The 17764-nt window shown below is 50.9% G+C and overlaps 1 protein-coding gene across 3 annotated transcripts in view; it reads right to left on the bottom strand.

Annotated features, from left to right (window-relative positions):
• Window positions 1-17764, bottom strand: part of RIPOR1 (RHO family interacting cell polarization regulator 1) — an 89985-nt gene that overhangs the window by 35958 nt on the left and 36263 nt on the right. For all 3 annotated transcript variants that reach the window (XM_076053963.1, XM_076053962.1, XM_076053961.1), the window contains 2 exons: window positions 10456-10582; window positions 4023-4199 (listed from right to left, as the gene is read on the bottom strand). In XM_076053963.1, coding sequence (XP_075910078.1) covers window positions 4023-4199; window positions 10456-10556 — 278 coding nt within the window. In that variant the 5' untranslated portion in view covers window positions 10557-10582. The remainder of the gene's footprint in view (window positions 1-4022; window positions 4200-10455; window positions 10583-17764) is intronic.

Genomic DNA, 17764 nt, shown 5'->3' with positions numbered 1-17764 from the left:
TGTGTGCGTGTGTGTAATCTGTGTGTGTGTAATCTGTGTGTGTGTAATCTGTGTGTATGTAATCTGTGTGTATGTAATCTGTGTGTGTAATCTGTGTGCGTGTGTGTGTGTAATCTGTGTGTGTGTAATCTGTGTGTGTGTAATCTGTGTGTGTGTAATCTGTGTGTGTGTAATCTGTGTGTATGTAATCTGTGTGTATGTAATCTGTGTGTGTGTAATCTGTGTGCGTGTGTGTGTGTAATCTGTGTGTGTAATCTGTGTGTGTGTAATCTGTGTGTGTGTGTGTGTGTAATCTGTGTGTGTGTAATCTGTGTGTGTGTAATCTGTGTGTGTGTAATCTGTGTGTATGTAATCTGTGTGTATGTAATCTGTGTGTGTGTAATCTGTGTGCGTGTGTGTGTGTAATCTGTGTGTGTAATCTGTGTGTGTGTAATCTGTGTGCGTGTGTGTGTGTAATCTGTGTGTGTGTAATCTGTGTGTGTGTAATCTGTGTGTGTGTAATCTGTGTGTATGTAATCTGTGTGTATGTAATCTGTGTGTGTGTAATCTGTGTGCGTGTGTGTGTAATCTGTGTGTGTGTAATCTGTGTGTGTGTGTGTAATCTGTGTGCGTGTGTGTGTGTAATCTGTGTGTGTGTAATCTGTGTGCGTGTGTGTGTGTGTAATCTGTGTGTGTGTGTGTAATCTCTGTGCGTGTGTGTGTGTAATCTGTGTGTGTAATCTGTGTGCGTGTGTGTGTGTGTAATCTGTGTGTGTGTAATCTGTGTGTGTGTAATCTGTGTGTGTGTAATCTGTGTGTGTGTGTGTAATCTGTGTGTGTAATCTGTGTGCGTGTGTGTGTGTAATCTGTGTGCGTGTGTGTAATCTGTGTGTGTGTAATCTGTGTGTGTGTAATCTGTGTGTATGTAATCTGTGTGTGTGTAATCTGTGTGTGTAATCTGTGTGCGTGTGTGTGTGTAATCTGTGTGTGTGTAATCTGTGTGTGTGTAATCTGTGTGTGTGTAATCTGTGTGTGTGTAATCTGTGTGTATGTAATCTGTGTGTATGTAATCTGTGTGTGTGTAATCTGTGTGTGTGTGTGTGTAATCTGTGTGTGTAATCTGTGTGTGTGTAATCTGTGTGCGTGTGTGTGTGTAATCTGTGTGTGTGTAATCTGTGTGTGTGTAATCTGTGTGTGTGTAATCTGTGTGTATGTAATCTGTGTGTATGTAATCTGTGTGTGTGTAATCTGTGTGCGTGTGTGTGTGTAATCTGTGTGTGTAATCTGTGTGTGTGTAATCTGTGTGCGTGTGTGTGTGTAATCTGTGTGTGTGTAATCTGTGTGTGTGTAATCTGTGTGTGTGTAATCTGTGTGTATGTAATCTGTGTGTATGTAATCTGTGTGTGTGTGTAATCTGTGTGCGTGTAATCTGTGTGTGTGTAATCTGTGTGTGTGTGTGTAATCTGTGTGCGTGTGTGTGTGTGTAATCTGTGTGTGTGTAATCTGTGTGCGTGTGTGTGTGTGTAATCTGTGTGTGTGTGTAATCTCTGTGCGTGTGTGTGTGTAATCTGTGTGTGTAATCTGTGTGCGTGTGTGTGTGTGTAATCTGTGTGTGTGTAATCTGTGTGTGTGTAATCTGTGTGTGTGTGTGTAATCTGTGTGTGTGTGTGTGTGTAATCTGTGTGTGTGTAATCTGAGTGTGTGTGTGTGTAATCTGTGTGCGTATGTGTGTGTGTAATCTGTGTGTGTGTAATCTGTGTGTGTGTGTAATCTGTGTGTGTGTGTGTGTGTAATCTGTGTGCGTGTGTGTGTAATCTGTGTGTGTGTAATCTGTGTGCGTGTGTGTGTGTAATCTGTGTGTGTGTAATCTGTGTGTGTGTGTGTAATCTGTGTGTGTGTAATCTGTGTGTGTGTAATCTGTGTGTGTGTGTGTGTAATCTGTGTGTGTGTGTGTAAAATCTGTGTGTGTGTAATCTGTGTGTGTGTGTAATCTGTGTGCGTGTGTGTGTGTGTAATCTGTGTGTGTGTAATCTGTGTGCGTGTGTGTGTGTAATCTGTGTGTGTGTAATCTGTGTGTGTGTAATCTGTGTGTGTGTAATCTGTGTGTGTGTGTAATCTGTGTGCGTGTGTGTGTGTGTAATCTGTGTGTGTGTAATCTGTGTGCGTGTGTGTGTGTAATCTGTGTGTGTGTAATCTGTGTGTGTGTAATCTGTGTGTGTGTAATCTGTGTGTGTGTAATCTGTGTGCGTGTAATCTGTGTGTGTGTGTGTGTGTAATCTGTGTGTGTGTAATCTGTGTGCGTGTGTGTGTGTAATCTGTGTGTGTGTAATCTGTGTGTGTGTAATCTGTGTGTGTGTAATCTGTGTGTGTGTAATCTGTGTGTGTGTAATCTGTGTGCGTGTAATCTGTGTGTGTGTGTGTAATCTGTGTGTGTGTAATCTGTGTGTGTGTAATCTGTGTGTGTGTAATCTGTGTGTGTGTAATCTGTGTGTATGTAATCTGTGTGTATGTAATCTGTGTGTGTGTAATCTGTGTGCGTGTGTGTGTGTAATCTGTGTGTGTAATCTGTGTGTGTGTAATCTGTGTGCGTGTGTGTGTGTAATCTGTGTGTGTGTAATCTGTGTGTGTGTAATCTGTGTGTGTGTAATCTGTGTGTATGTAATCTGTGTGTATGTAATCTGTGTGTGTGTAATCTGTGTGCGTGTGTGTGTGTAATCTGTGTGTGTAATCTGTGTGTGTGTAATCTGTGTGCGTGTGTGTGTGTAATCTGTGTGTGTGTAATCTGTGTGTGTGTAATCTGTGTCTGTGTAATCTGTGTGTATGTAATCTGTGTGTATGTAATCTGTGTGTGTGTAATCTGTGTGCGTGTGTGTGTAATCTGTGTGTGTGTAATCTGTGTGTGTGTGTGTAATCTGTGTGCGTGTGTGTGTGTGTGTGTGTAATCTGTGTGTGTGTAATCTGTGTGCATGTGTGTGTGTGTAATCTGTGTGTGTGTGTAATCTCTGTGCGTGTGTGTGTGTAATCTGTGTGTGTAATCTGTGTGCGTGTGTGTGTGTGTAATCTGTGTGTGTGTAATCTGTGTGTGTGTAATCTGTGTGTGTGTGTGTGTGTGTAATCTGTGTGTGTGTGTGTGTAATCTGTGTGTGTGTGTAATCTGTGTGTGTGTAATCTGAGTGTGTGTGTGTGTAATCTGTGTGCGTATGTGTGTGTGTAATCTGTGTGTGTGTAATCTGTGTGTGTGTGTAATCTGTGTGTGTGTGTGTGTAATCTGTGTGCGTGTGTGTGTGTAATCTGTGTGTGTGTAATCTGTGTGCGTGTGTGTGTGTAATCTGTGTGTGCGTAATCTGTGTGTGTGTGTGTAATCTGTGTGTGTGTAATCTGTGTGTGTGTAATCTGTGTGTGTGTGTGTAATCTGTGTGTGTGTGTGTAAAATCTGTGTGTGTGTAATCTGTGTGTGTGTAATCTGTGTGCGTGTGTGTGTGTGTAATCTGTGTGTGTGTAATCTGTGTGCGTGTGTGTGTGTAATCTGTGTGTGTGTAATCTGTGTGTGTGTAATCTGTGTGTGTGTAATCTGTGTGTGTGTGTAATCTGTGTGCGTGTGTGTGTGTGTAATCTGTGTGTGTGTAATCTGTGTGCGTGTGTGTGTGTAATCTGTGTGTGTGTAATCTGTGTGTGTGTAATCTGTGTGTGTGTAATCTGTGTGTGTGTAATCTGTGTGCGTGTAATCTGTGTGTGTGTGTGTGTAATCTGTGTGTGTGTGTAATCTGTGTGCGTGTGTGTGTGTAATCTGTGTGTGTGTAATCTGTGTGTGTGTGTAATCTGTGTGTGTGTAATCTGTGTGTGTGTAATCTGTGTGTGTGTAATCTGTGTGCGTGTAATCTGTGTGTGTGTGTGTGTGTGTGTAATCTGTGTGTGTGTAATCTGTGTGCGTGTGTGTGTGTAATCTGTGTGTGTGTAATCTGTGTTTGTGTAATCAGAGATGGCACACCCCCGCAGTGGGGGCCCCCCCGGCGTGTCCCCCCCCCCACCCCCCCAGACCTCACCCGAGCCCCTTCTTGAGTGCCCCGTAGACCTCGTCCAGCCGCTGCGGCTGCGGCAAGCGTGGTGAGGAGCCACCGCCACCACCGCCGCTGCCGCCGACGCCGCCGCCCGGCGACTTGCTGGAGCCGGCAAACATCCTGGCCGAGCGCGTCGGGGAGCGCCGGGGAGCGGCACGCGACCTAGGGGGGGCAAGGGGGGGGGCAAGGGGGGCGAGGGGGGTGCACAGACAGACGGTGGCGATGATGATTACAGTGGTAGTGAAGATGACACCGATGATGATTGTTACGCTGGTGATGGTGGTGGTGGTGACGGTGGCGATGGCGATGGTGGTGACGGTAACGATGCCCGTGTTTACACACTGCACCAGGTACTCATTTGAGGCCGAGTCGACTTGGGGGATGCCCGGGACCGGTTCAGATATTCATCAGTGGTGTTGGTGGCCGTGAGCGGGAATCGACCCCGTGTCACCTATGAAGGCCGGCACGGCACACAAAGGGGGGGGGGGGGGGTGGCCACCACCACGCCCGGCCGCCTTTGTCTCCCCAGCGGTGAAATTTGTTTACGCAACACACAAAGTACTCTGTGAACACTGAGCCGACCGAAGGGAGTGCCCAGGACCGGATCGGATAACTGCCGCTCGATGCGAGCCGTAACCAGCGATCAAACTCGCAGACACAAAATACACACGGCAACTCGGGCACACACACAACAACAACAACCGCTATTCGCCACTAAGTGGCGGTGACGTCGCCACGATGTTTGTGCCAGGCCATGTGCACTTTGATTCCACGTGAAGTGTCGAACGCCCGCTGACAGGAGGTCACGGGGCAGATCCAGGTGCCACGGGTCGACTGACTAAGATGACTGGCTGATGCACCACCTGTGCCCCCTACTGTGCCAACCTGCTGTGCTTGAGCCACCCGGCGCTCCGCTCGTTGTTCTGAGCGTCGCTCCTCCGCCCTCTCTTGTTGTTGGAGGGCGACTGCCTCCAACTGCCCAGTAGCGTCCTTCACGAGCCTCCTCCACAGAGGCCGATCTTGACACCGCTGGTACCAGTCATCGGCAAGTCCACTCAACTCCACGCCCTCCTGTACCACATCACTCCATCTCTTCTCTAGCCCATGCCGCACCCGTTTAGCCCCCTCGATCCGGCTGAACAAAAGCTGTGTCGGCATGCGGTAGCTGGGCATGCGGACTACATGACCAGCCAACGGAGCCTTGCCTGCTGGAGGAGCTCACCGATGAGACCTTGCCCAGATTATTCAAAGATTTATGAGCTCCTCACACAATCCAGCCGCCTGGTTAAACCCAGGATGGATCGTAGGCAGGCTAGCCTAAATGTTTCTAACCGGCGAAGATGTTTCATTAGGGGGGTCCACGTTTCGCAAGCGTAGAGAAGGGAGGGAATGACCGTGGCCGAGAAGACCTGAAGCTTAGCGCGGAGCGACAGACCAGGTGGCTTCCACACAGTGTTATGCAACCGATGAAAAGATATTGCCGGTCGACTTATTCGGAGTGAGACCTATACTGTTAAACTGGAGCCGGTCATAAGCACACTGCCCAGGTATGGGAAACTCTCCACTCTCTCCACAACTGCCTCATCACCGATTTGGAGTTGTGGGGGTGGAGTGTCCGATGGTACAAAATTCCCAGGCAGGTGCTTAGTTTTGGTGGGGCTGATGGTAAGGCCCCATCTCTTAGTGGCAGCAGCGTCTCCAACTCCTCCTTTGAATGAGCAGCTATTACCAAATCATCGGCATACATAACGTGGTTGAGCAATAGGGAGCCATCCCTTGACCGCACCCGGGTATCGATCAGCCTCCCATTATATCTGTACCAAATGGAGATTCCCCCGGTACAGCTATTGAAGGCTTCACGAACTACGCAGCCTCAGCAGGGTCATCCTCACTTTGTGCCACGATGTTTTCCTGGCTGAGGGATTTTCCCTCCCCCAGGACCTCACAGAAATGCTCAGCAAATCTGCGAACCTGTTCCTGGGGGTCGGAGATTGGATCACCGTTTTTTCCCCTAATGATGGTAATAGGTGTGGCGCTGCAGGTTACTTTTTTGATGGAGTTAAATAGAGATTTGTGATCGCGGGCAACTGAGGCAGACTCCATCTACTCAGCAACCCGCGACCACCACCCATCCTTGCAGCGCCTCACGGCTCTCCGAAACTTCGAGCGAAGGCTGCGGTAAGCCTCCTCATTCTCTGACGTGGGATTCTGTAGCCGATGACGGTGGGCCTGTCGCTTTTTCTCAACTATCCTAAACACTTCCTCTGTCAGCCAGGGTCTCTGGGGAGGTCTGGACCGCGTACCCAAAGCAGCCATTGCAGCTGCATGAGTCACAGTCCTAAACCTCGCCCGTTTACCCTCGACATCAGGAGGAGTGGGGGACGATGCCAACCCCAGCCGCACGCGATGATGAAATTCTCGCTTGCAACTTTCATCAGAAAACTGAGACCAGGCCACTTTAGGTTGGAACGGGGTCCTGGGTGTACACCCACCACCGCAGTGGAAGAATGGCAGGCGCATCTTACAGATGACTAGTCGATGGTCAAAGGGCAGATCAGCTCCACGGTAGGTCCTGGTGTCAAGGACATGTGCTCGCATCCGCTGGTCCATCACTATGTAGTCCAGCAGATGTTCTTGCTTGGACCCGGCATGCATCCATGATGTTGTGTGGATGCGCCGATGCCGGAACAGCGTGTTGGTAATTACAAGCCCATGGGCTGCACAAAAATCTAGCAGCCTCCTACCGTTGTTATTGAGCTGATCTGGCCCATGCCCTCCAATCACTCCAGACCAGGTGCCAGCATCATGACCAACTCGGGCATTGAAGTCACCCAACAAGATGACTCTATCCCGAGGGACCACTTTAGCCAGCACCTGTGACAGGAGGTCATAGAAGGCATCTGACTCATCGGCTTTGCCTGCATCCCTCCACGGATGTTCGTCTTCGGTGGGGGCATAAGTAACCACGAACACCACTCCTCGCCTCCGGTTGATGGGAAGGCGAGCCCAAAGTAGCCTGGGGCTTACAGCTTCCCACACCTCACCGCCATGCTCCCACGCCCCCTTCATTCTTTTGTTCAAAAGAAGAGCCACACCCTGTTGTTTGGCAGTCTGCTGCCCCGAGTAGAGGACTGTCCACCCCTCATGGTGGCAGGAGCCAGAACCGGTCCACCGGACCTCCTGAATGCCACAGAGATCCCAGGTGGTACCGGTCCAGCTCCCGACAGAGGAGGGGCAGCCTCTCCTCCGCAGTGAGCGTTCGAACATTCCACGTGACCACACGAAGTGGCTTTTCGTTGTTTCTGGAGGAGCCCCGAGGGTAGAGATTCAATCTCCTGGCTCCGCCAATTGGGGTTTGGCCAGGAGTCGTCATAGACGCCTGTCCCCCCGGGGCCTCCGGCACAAGCTTATTATATATGTACGTCGTGGTTTCATGGTAATTTTTTTAAGGTGGAGGGGTTACCAGCCCCTCGCACCCATCCAGAGCCCCCGTTTAGCCACTGTGGTGGTCAGAGGCGCCATGAGGGGAGGGGCCAATCGGAATTGGCCCTCTCCCCACAACACTGTCCACGACAGAGTTGCCCGTCCGGCACCGCGAGGTGGTAGGGGGTTGTTTTGCCGCACACACACACTCTCACACACATGCACACACATACACACACGCACGCACACACACTCACACACGCACACGTGGGTGACAGCACATGGGACGCATGGCAGCAGGTGGAGGGGGGTGGAGGGGGTGCAAAGGGGGGGTGGAGGGAGTGGAAGGGGGGGTAGAGGGGATGGTGGAGGGGGTGCAGGGGTTGTTGCGTGGGTGCCAAGGCAACGCAGGGAGTGGTGCGAGTCGGAGCCGCCAGCTGTTAATGATGGCTATCTCGCTAAAGAGCTAACGCGCTATCTCGCTAATGGCTAACATGCTAACGGGCTATCTCGCTATCTCGCTAATGGGCTATTGAGCTATCTCGCTAACGAACTAACACGCTAACGGGCTAACGAGCTAACGCACTAACAGGCTAATGGGCTAACGAGCTAACAGGCTAATGGGCTAACGAGCTAACGAGCTAACGCGCTAACAAGCTAACGGGCTAACGAGCTATCTCGCTAACGAGCTAATGCGCTAACAGGCTAACGGGTTAACGAGCTAACGAGCTAATGGGCCAACGCGCTAACGGGCTAACAAGCTAACGAGCTAACGGGCTAACTCGCTAACGCGCTAACAGGCTAACGGGCTAACTTTGCTAACGGGCTAACTTGCTAACGGGCTAACAGGCTAACTCACTAACGGGCTAACAGGCTAACGGGCTAACGAGCTAATGGGCCAACGCGCTAATGAGCTAACGGGATAACGGGCTAACAGGATAACGAGCTAACAAGCTAACGGGCCAATGCGCTAACAAGCTAACGGGCTAACGGGCTAACGAGCTAACAGGCTAACAGGCTAACGAGCTAACAGGCTAACGGGCTAATGAGCTAATGGGCCAACGCGCTAACGGGCTAACAGGCTAACGAGCTAACAGGCTAACGGGCTAACAAGCTAACGTGCTGGCAGGCTAACGGGCTTACGAGCTAACGGGCTTACGAGCTAACAGGCTAACGGGCTAACAGGCTAACGAGCTAATGGGCCAACGCGCTAACGGGCTAACAGGCTCACGAGCTAACGGGCTAACGAGCTAACTCGCTAACGGGCTAACGAGCAAACGGGCTAACAGGCTAACGGGCTTACAAGCTAACGGGCTAACGAGCTAATTGGCCAACGCACTAACGGGCTAACAGGCTAACGGGCTAACAGGCTAACGGGCTAATGGGCTAACGGGCTTACGAGCTAACGGGCTAACGGGCTAACAGGCTAACGGGCTTACAAGCTAACGGGCTAACGGGCTAACGGGCCAACGCGCTAACGAGCTAACGGGTTAACAGGCTAACGGGCTTAGGAGCTAACGGGCTAACAGGCTAACGGGCTTACAAGCTAATGGGCTAACGAGCTAATGGGCTAACGAGCTAACGGGTTAACAGGCTAACGGGCTTAGGAGCTAACGGGCTAACAGGCTAACGGGCTAACGAGCTAACGGGCTAACGAGCTAACGAGCTAACGAGCTAACAGGCTACCAGGCTAACGGGCTAACGGGCTAACGGGCTCGGCTTGCATCACAATGTGCAGGCGAGGGGGTGCGGTTATTTCTGTTTCGTGCAGCGGTACGATTCCCGCTCACGGCCAACACCGGTGGCGAGTATCTGGACCGGTTTTGGGCCTCACCCCTAGGTCGACTCGGCCTCAAATGAGTACCTGGTGCGTTGTGTGTTAACATCGCCACTGGGGAGACAAAGGCGGCCGGGCGTGGTGCTGGCCATCCACCCCCTCGTGTGCCGTACCGGTCTTCATAGGTGCTGCTCGCTAGCAGCCTTGCCCCTACAGTCTGTTACAGGCTACACGAGGGATCTTTGTCTTGTGTGTACCTCTATGCACAGTTAAGGGAAGGGTGAGTGAGTGGTTAGTGAGTCGGTGAGTAAGTGGTGAGTGAGTGAATAGTGAGTGAGCAGTGGGTTAGCGAGTGAGTGGCGAGTTAGTGAGCGGTGAGTGAGTCGGTGAGCGAGTGCTTCGTGAGTAAGTGGTTAGTAAGTGGCGATTTAGCGAGTGAGTCGGTGAGTGAATGGTGAGCGAATGGTGAGCGAGCACATTGTGAGTTAGCGAGCGAGTGGTGAGTGAGTGGTTAGTGAACACGTGATTAGCAAGTGGTAAGTTAACGAGTGAGCGGTGAGTGAGTGCTCAGCGAGTGGGTGAGTGAGTAGGGGGTAAGTTAGTGGGTGAGTTAGCGAGTGAGAGCGGTGAGCGAGTGATGGGTAAGTGGTAAGTTAGTGGTGAGCTAGCAAGTGAGTGGCGTGTGAGCGGCGAGTGAGAGGTGAGTGAGCGGTGAGTGGCGTGTGAGCGGCGAGTGAGCGAGTGAGAGGTGAGTGAGCGGTAAGTGAGTGGCATGTGAGCGGCGAGTGAGCGAGTGAGAGGTGAGTGAGCGGTAAGTGACTGGCGAGTGAGCGGTGAGCTAGCGAGTGAGTGGCGAGTGAGCGGCGAGTGAGAGGTGAGTGAGCGGTGAGTGGCGTGTGAGCGGCGAGTGAGCGAGTGAGAGGTGAGTGAGCGGTGAGTGACTGGCGAGTGAGCGGTGAGCTAGCGAGTGAGTGGCGAGTGAGCGGCGAGTGAGAGGTGAGTGAGCGGTGAGTGACTGGCGAGTGAGCGGTGAGCGAGAGGTGAGTGAGCGGTGAGTGACTGGCGAGTGAGCGGTGAGCTAGCGAGTGAGTGGCGAGTGAGCGGCGAGCGAGCGGCGAGTGAGAGGTGAGTGAGCGGTGAGTGACTGGCGAGTGAGCGGTGAGCGAGAGGTGAGTGAGCGGTGAGTGACTGGCGAGTGAGCGGTGAGCGAGTCGGTACCGGCGACTGCGCTCGTGAGCGGCGCTGAACCCGGCGAACGAGCGGCTCCTAGAGACGGCTCCTCCTCCGCCCCTGGCCGCCGGCGTCACCACCAGGGACATGGCCCCCCGCTCCACGAGACCCCCCCCTGCGCTCAGGACACACGAAGGATGCAGGCAGCGGCTCGTTAGCCACAGGCCGCACGGCTCGTTAGCGAGCTCCGTGAAAACACCGAACCAAGAGCCGCCTCCCGCTGCCAAAACCGACCGGGGCGACTCCACCGACGCACCATGATACTGCCTCCCTCTAACACCGATCCACTCCGTGGCAGAGTCACCGCGCTCTCCAGCCTCGCCTGCCGGGTCGCGCGGTTAAACAACGCGACGGGAATCGTGACCGGAACTCCGAGACCCGACACCGACCCCCCCGGCTCCCCGTGCCGACCGCCCCGCCGCCAACGATCCGCAGGGGACGCCGCGGCAAACCGCAAGGGAGTTGGGCGAGTCCTCTTGTTGCCGACGACAATCCACTGACCCAACAACCATCGCCAACCGAGACCTCGACGTTGTCTCCTCCTCGCCACCGCCGCCGACACGCGAACCAATGATCCCCTCCTGGGATCACGCTGCTGCCGCTGTCACCATCCCAGAATAAAACTATATACAGGGTGGCACATAGGTGTGGAATTGTAGGGGAAAATAACGAATTCGTATTTCTATTGTCTCGGAGGAAGGAAGAACGAGTCCAGATAATTCTACTCGTAGGAAATCGGAGTCAGAGGGAGGTCGCTGTTGAATGTAACGGACTGCATAGAGACCGCGGGCCAATAAGATAGAGCTGTGTTTTTCCTATGATTCCAGACTGATGGGACACCCTGTATATATATTTTTTTTATGCATAGAGGTTTTTTGGGTTAGATCGAGTAAATATATAAATGTGACAGTCAATGAGTAAGTTTAGTGTCACGTAAATAGAACATGCCAATTCGTTACTAGCAGAGCACACATTTATTTACACGATCTAACCCACAAGACCTATATTGATATTGGTCTCGAAAGCCTACATGTTATGTTTAAAATGATTGTATTATACAGTAAGACTCTCGATTATCCGCGCTAATGGTCACGGATGATTAAAAATCGTGCATAATCTAAAAAAAAAAATTCTGCGGATCTCTGTGCCAAAAACCATTAGTATAGGTATAATTGATGTTTTCCAATTTACGTATAATATCCATTTTCTGATTTGAAGTTAAAACAACACGCTTCCGTGTCTCTGCCGTCGCACGGTTTCGTGAGTTAAAACTCACAAAATAAACGATCGGATAAATCACTCAAAAATGAAGCACAACTGACGATTTCGATTTAGAATGAATACTAACGATCGACCGATCGATGATGATGCACGTGCGCAGCGATAGTAACACTCTCCTGCTCATGCCCTGCAGAAGACTCGGCCCACTGAGTGGACCACAGCAGCAGAGCCACGCCAATCAACGTCAATCAAACTCCGCCCACTGTCGTAAAGATATGGCAACTACTGTACTGTAGAGGCGATCACGTGGATTTCCGATTAACCGGAGCAACATATTTGTTCAGTTTCAGGACGTGACGTGTAGTAAACACTTCCAAGAATAACAACGTATCACTGTTTTTAGATTATTCATTTCGGGCTTACGGGAAAATCCGCAAGTTATTAACTTGTGTAAAAATCGGAGGTGACCGGTTAATCCGCGCATCAGATAAACCGCATGCGGGTAACGGAGAGTCTTAACCGTAGTTCAACAGGAGCCTGTGGCAGATCACAACCCGCGACGTAGGGAGGGGAGGAGGGGGACACAGAAACTCCGTGGAGTGGAGAGCGGAGGGGGGGGGGCTCGCCGCTGCCCCACCGAGTGGGGACCACGAGCGGGGTGTGTGTGTGTACGTGAGCGGGGTGTGTGGGTGTGTGTGTACGTGAGGCGGGGTGTGTGTGTGTGTGTGTACGTGAGCGGGGTGTGTGTGTGTACGTGAGCGGGGTGTGTGTGTGTACATGAGCGGGGTGTGTGTGTGTACGTGAGCGGGGTGTGTGTGTGTGTACGTGAGCGAGGTGTGTGTGTACGTGAGCGGAGTGTGTGTGTACGTGAGCAGGGTGTGTGTGTGTGTACGTGAGCGGGATGTGTGTGTGTGTGTACGCGAGCGGGGTGTGTGTGTGTACGTGAGCAGGGTGTGTGTGTGTACGCGAGCGGGGTGTGTGTGTACACGAGCAGGGTGTGTGTACGTGAGCAGGGTGTGTGTGTGTGTACGTGAGCGGGGTGTGTGTGTGTGTGTACGCGAGGCGAAGTGTGTGTGTGTACGCGAGGCGAGGTGTGTGTGTCTGTACGTTTATCCGGGAAGGCGAGGAGGAGGAAGACTTGGATCACATTCGGTTTCAAAGACAATGCACAAAAATAAGAACATCTTTTTTATTTTTTTATTTAAAGCTTTTGTGACTGCAGTAATTCATATTCTTAGTTTTTTCGGTAAAGTCACGTTGAAGGGAAACAACAAAATAATAAAAAAATATAAATATATAAAACAATACAAATTATATATATTTTATTATTTTGTTGTTTCCCTTCAACGTGACTTTACCGAAAAAACTAAGAATATAACATCTTTTTTGTTTGCATGCAGACAGGATTCCTTAAAAAAGGATTCTGTTTGGTGTTTTAGCATCTTAACGCAGCTATTTTATTGCCATAAAGGGTGAAACCTATTGTTATATTTACAATTAAAACTTTTAAAAATAAACGGTAAACTATTTTTACACGATTTCTATTAACTCTGTCTGTTGTTGTTGATGTATCCTCAAATCTTTTAACTCAATTTTAGCCCACTTCCCAATGTGGTATCGACTGCAAACTTGGTAAACGTATGCCATACTGATGACAGTACTATATTATATCATTAAAAATATATACATATTTTTTAAACAATCTTTTGTATATGTTATGTTTCGGCTTGGGTTAAATTGTCCACGCTCAACTCACATTGGCTGTAAATCACCACGGTCCCATTACGTTGTGGCAAGCTTCGGGCCCACTTCCTGGAGTCGTGGAGTTCTGCCATTACGAGTGCGGTACTTTTCATTAAAGCGTGTTTTAAAAAATATATATATATTTTTAAATATTACTTTTTTATTTTACCAGGGAGAGGCCCACCGAGCTATGTAGCTCTGTTTCAGAAGCGACCTGGCCATCACAAGCGAAGCTCAACAAAGTGGCTTATTATCATCATCATCATCATCACGTAGACTTTTATAGCAGCCAGTCTCTAAACACGTGGCGATGTCGATTCTAAACGAGGAGGGGAAAACCGGAGGACCCGGAGAAAAATCCACGCGACCACGGCGAGAGAGACGCGCAAACTCCAAATATACAGCAGCAGCAGGCGCCAGGGTCGGGATCGAACTCACGACCTCCTGTATACCAGGCGAGGTAGTTAACATCTCCCAGCCACGGTGATGATGATTATGAGAGAGAGAGACGCAAACTCCAAATATACAGCAGGCGTCAGGGTCGGGATCGAACCAACGACCTCCTGTACACCAGGCGAGGTAGTCAACATCTCCTAGCCACCGTGATGATAATTATGAGAGAGAGAGACGCAAACTCCAAATATACAGCAGGCGTCAGGGTCGGGATCGAACCAACGACCTCCTGTACACCAGGCGAGGTAGTTAACATCTCCTAGCCACCGTGATGATGATGATGAGAGAGAGAGAGAGAAACGCAAACTCCAAATATACAGCAGGCGTCAGGGTCGGGATCGAACCCACGACCTCCTGCACACCAGGCGAGGTAGTCAACATCTCCTAGCCACCGTGATGATGATGAGAGAGAGAGACGCAAACTCCAAATATACAGCAGGCGTCAGGGTCGGGATCGAACCCACGACCTCCTGCACACCAGGCGAGGTAGTCAACATCTCGCCCAACAGAGTGGAGCAACGCGAACATCCGGAATAAACCTCATTTGAGATCCAAACATCACCACCATCGCATCATCTCCTGGCTTTGACATTCCTCCTCCTCCTCCTGGAAGACAGCGGTGGTGGAACCAATGAACTGCATCATCAGAACATCATCAGCAGGCCGATGCTGCACCACGCCTCATTCAGGATGCTGCACCACGCCTCGTTCACGATGCTGCACCACGCCTCGTTCACGATGCTGCACCACGCCTCATTCACGATGCTGCACCACGCCTCGTTCACGATGCTGCACCACGCCTCGTTCACGATGCTGCACCACGCCTCATTCACGATGCTGCACCACGCCTCGTTCACGATGCTGCACCACGCCTCATTCACGATGCTGCACCACGCCTCATTCACGATGCTGCACCATGCCTCGTTCACGATGTTGCACCACGCCTCGTTCACGATCCTGCACCATGCCTCATTCACGATGCTGCACCACGCCTCGTTCACGATCCTGCACCATGCCTCATTCACGATGCTGCACCACGCCTCATTCACGATGCTGCACCACGCCTCGTTCACGATCCTGCACCATGCCTCATTCACGATGCTGCACCACGCCTCGTTCACGATGCTGCACCACGCCTCGTTCACGATCCTGCACCATGCCTCATTCACGATGCTGCACCACGCCTCATTCACGAATGGAGACATTAAAGGCACGGGCCATAGGAGTGCGACTCTGACCATGCGACCCAAACTATGAACCCGCACAGTAAACCCATCGAGACTCATAGAGATGCATAGAGACCCACAGCGATACGTGTACATAGACTCAAATAGATACATAGAGACTCACTTAGATACACAGACTCATAGTGATGCATAGAGACCCACAGCGATACACAGGGACTCATAGAGATGTATGGACACACAGCAATAGACTCGTAGATACATCAACACAAATAGACCCATAGAGACACGTGGAGATACATAGACACGTAGAGGTGCATAGAGACAAGCCACATGAGTGGGATTGTGGCCATGCAACCCAAGCTACGGACCGCTCATTAAACCCAGACTCACATAGACACACAGAGATTCAGAGAGACACAGAGATTCATAGACACACAGAGATTCAGAGAGACACAGAGGCCCAAAAGAGATACGTTAGAATCATGCCCCACCAGTGCGCGACTGTGGCCATGCCTACTCAAGCTACTCAAGCTACGTCGCCGCTACACCACAACGTCACTGTCACTACACCACAACGTCGCTGTCACTACTCCACAACGTCACTGTCACTACACCACAACGTCACTGTCACTAATCCACAACGTCACTGTCACTACACCACAACGTCACTGTCACTACACCACAACGTCACTGTCACTACACCACAACGTCGCTGTCACTACTCCACAACGTCACTGTCACTACACCACAACGTCACTGTCACTACTCCACAACGTCACTGTCACTACACCACAACGTCACTGTCACTACACCACAACGTCACTGTCACTACTCCACAACGTCACTGTCACTACACCACGTCACTGTCACCACAGCACAACGTCACTGTCACTACTCCACAACGTCACTGTCACTACTCCACAACGTCACTGTCACTACACCACAACGTCACTGTCACTACACCACAACGTCACTGTCACTACACCACAACGTCACTGTCACTACTCCACAACGTCACTGTCACTACAACACAACGTCACTGTCACTACTCCACAACGTCACTGTCACTACACCACAACGTCACTGTCACTACTCCACAACGTCACTGTCACTACTCCACAACGTCACTGTCACTACACCACAACGTCACTGTCACTACTCCACAACGTCACTGTCACTACTCCACAACGTCACTGTCACTACACCACAACGTCACTGTCACTACACCACAACGTCACTGTCACTACACCACAACGTCACTGTCACTACTCCACAACGTCACTGTCACTACACCACAACGTCACTGTCACTACACCACAACGTCACTGTCACTACACCACAACGTCACTGTCACTACTCCACAACGTCACTGTCACTACACCACGTCACTGTCACTACACCACAACGTCACTGTCACTACTCCACAACGTCACTGTCACTACTCCACAACGTCACTGTCACTGTACCACAACGTCACTGTCACTACACCACAACGTCACTGTCACTACTCCACAACGTCACTGTCACTGTACCACAACGTCACTGTCACTACACCACGTCACTGTCACTACACCACAACGTCACTGTCACTACTCCACAACGTCACTGTCACTACACCACGTCACTGTCACTACACCACAACGTCACTGTCACTACTCCACAACGTCACTGTCACTACACCACAACGTCACTGTCACTACTCCACAACGTCACTGTCACTACACCACAACGTCACTGTCACTACACCACAACGTCACTGTCACTACACCACAACGTCACTGTCACTACTCCACAACGTCACTGTCACTACACCACAACGTCACTGTCACCACACCACGTCACTGTCACTACTCCACAACGGCACTGTCACTACACCACGTCACTGTCACTACACCACAACGTCACTGTCACTACTCCACAACGTCACTGTCTCTGTACCACAACGTCACTGTCACTGTACCACAACGTCACTGTCACTACTCCACAACGTCACTGTCACTGTACCACAACGTCACTGTCACTACTCTACAACGTCACTGTCACTACTCCACGTCACTGTCACTACTCCACAACGTCACTGTCACTGTACCACAACGTCACTGTCACTACTCTACAACGTCACTGTCACTACTCCACAACGTCACTGTCACTACTCCACGTCACTGTCACTGTACCACAACGTCACTGTCACTACACCACAACGTCACTGTCACTACTCCATGTCACTGTCACTACACCACAACGTCACTGTCACTACACCACAACGTCACTGTCACTACTCCACAACGTCACTGTCACTACTCCACAACATCACTGTCACTACACAACGTCACTGTCACTACACCACCACGTCACTGTCACTACACCACAACGTCACTGTCACTACTCCACAACGTCACTGTCACTACTCCACGTCACTGTCACTACACCACAACGTCACTGTCACTACACCACAACGTCACTGTCACTACTCCACAACGTCACTGTCACTACACCACAACGTCTCTGTCACTACTCCACGTCACTGTCACTGTACCACAACGTCACTGTCACTACACCACAACGTCACTGTCACTACTCCACAACGTCACTGTCACTACACCACAACGTCACTGTCACTACACCACAACGTCACTGTCACTACACCACAACGTCACTGTCACTACTCCACGTCACTGTCACTACTCCACAAC

This window comes from Petromyzon marinus, chromosome 63, assembly GCF_048934315.1.
Source record: "Petromyzon marinus isolate PM22_M1 ecotype Great Lakes invasive population chromosome 63, UKy_Petmar_22M1.pri1.0, whole genome shotgun sequence".
NCBI classification, from domain to species: Eukaryota; Metazoa; Chordata; class Hyperoartia; order Petromyzontiformes; family Petromyzontidae; genus Petromyzon; species Petromyzon marinus.
Note: the sequence above shows the minus strand (reverse complement) of the source record. Positions and strands in the feature narration are given on the sequence as shown.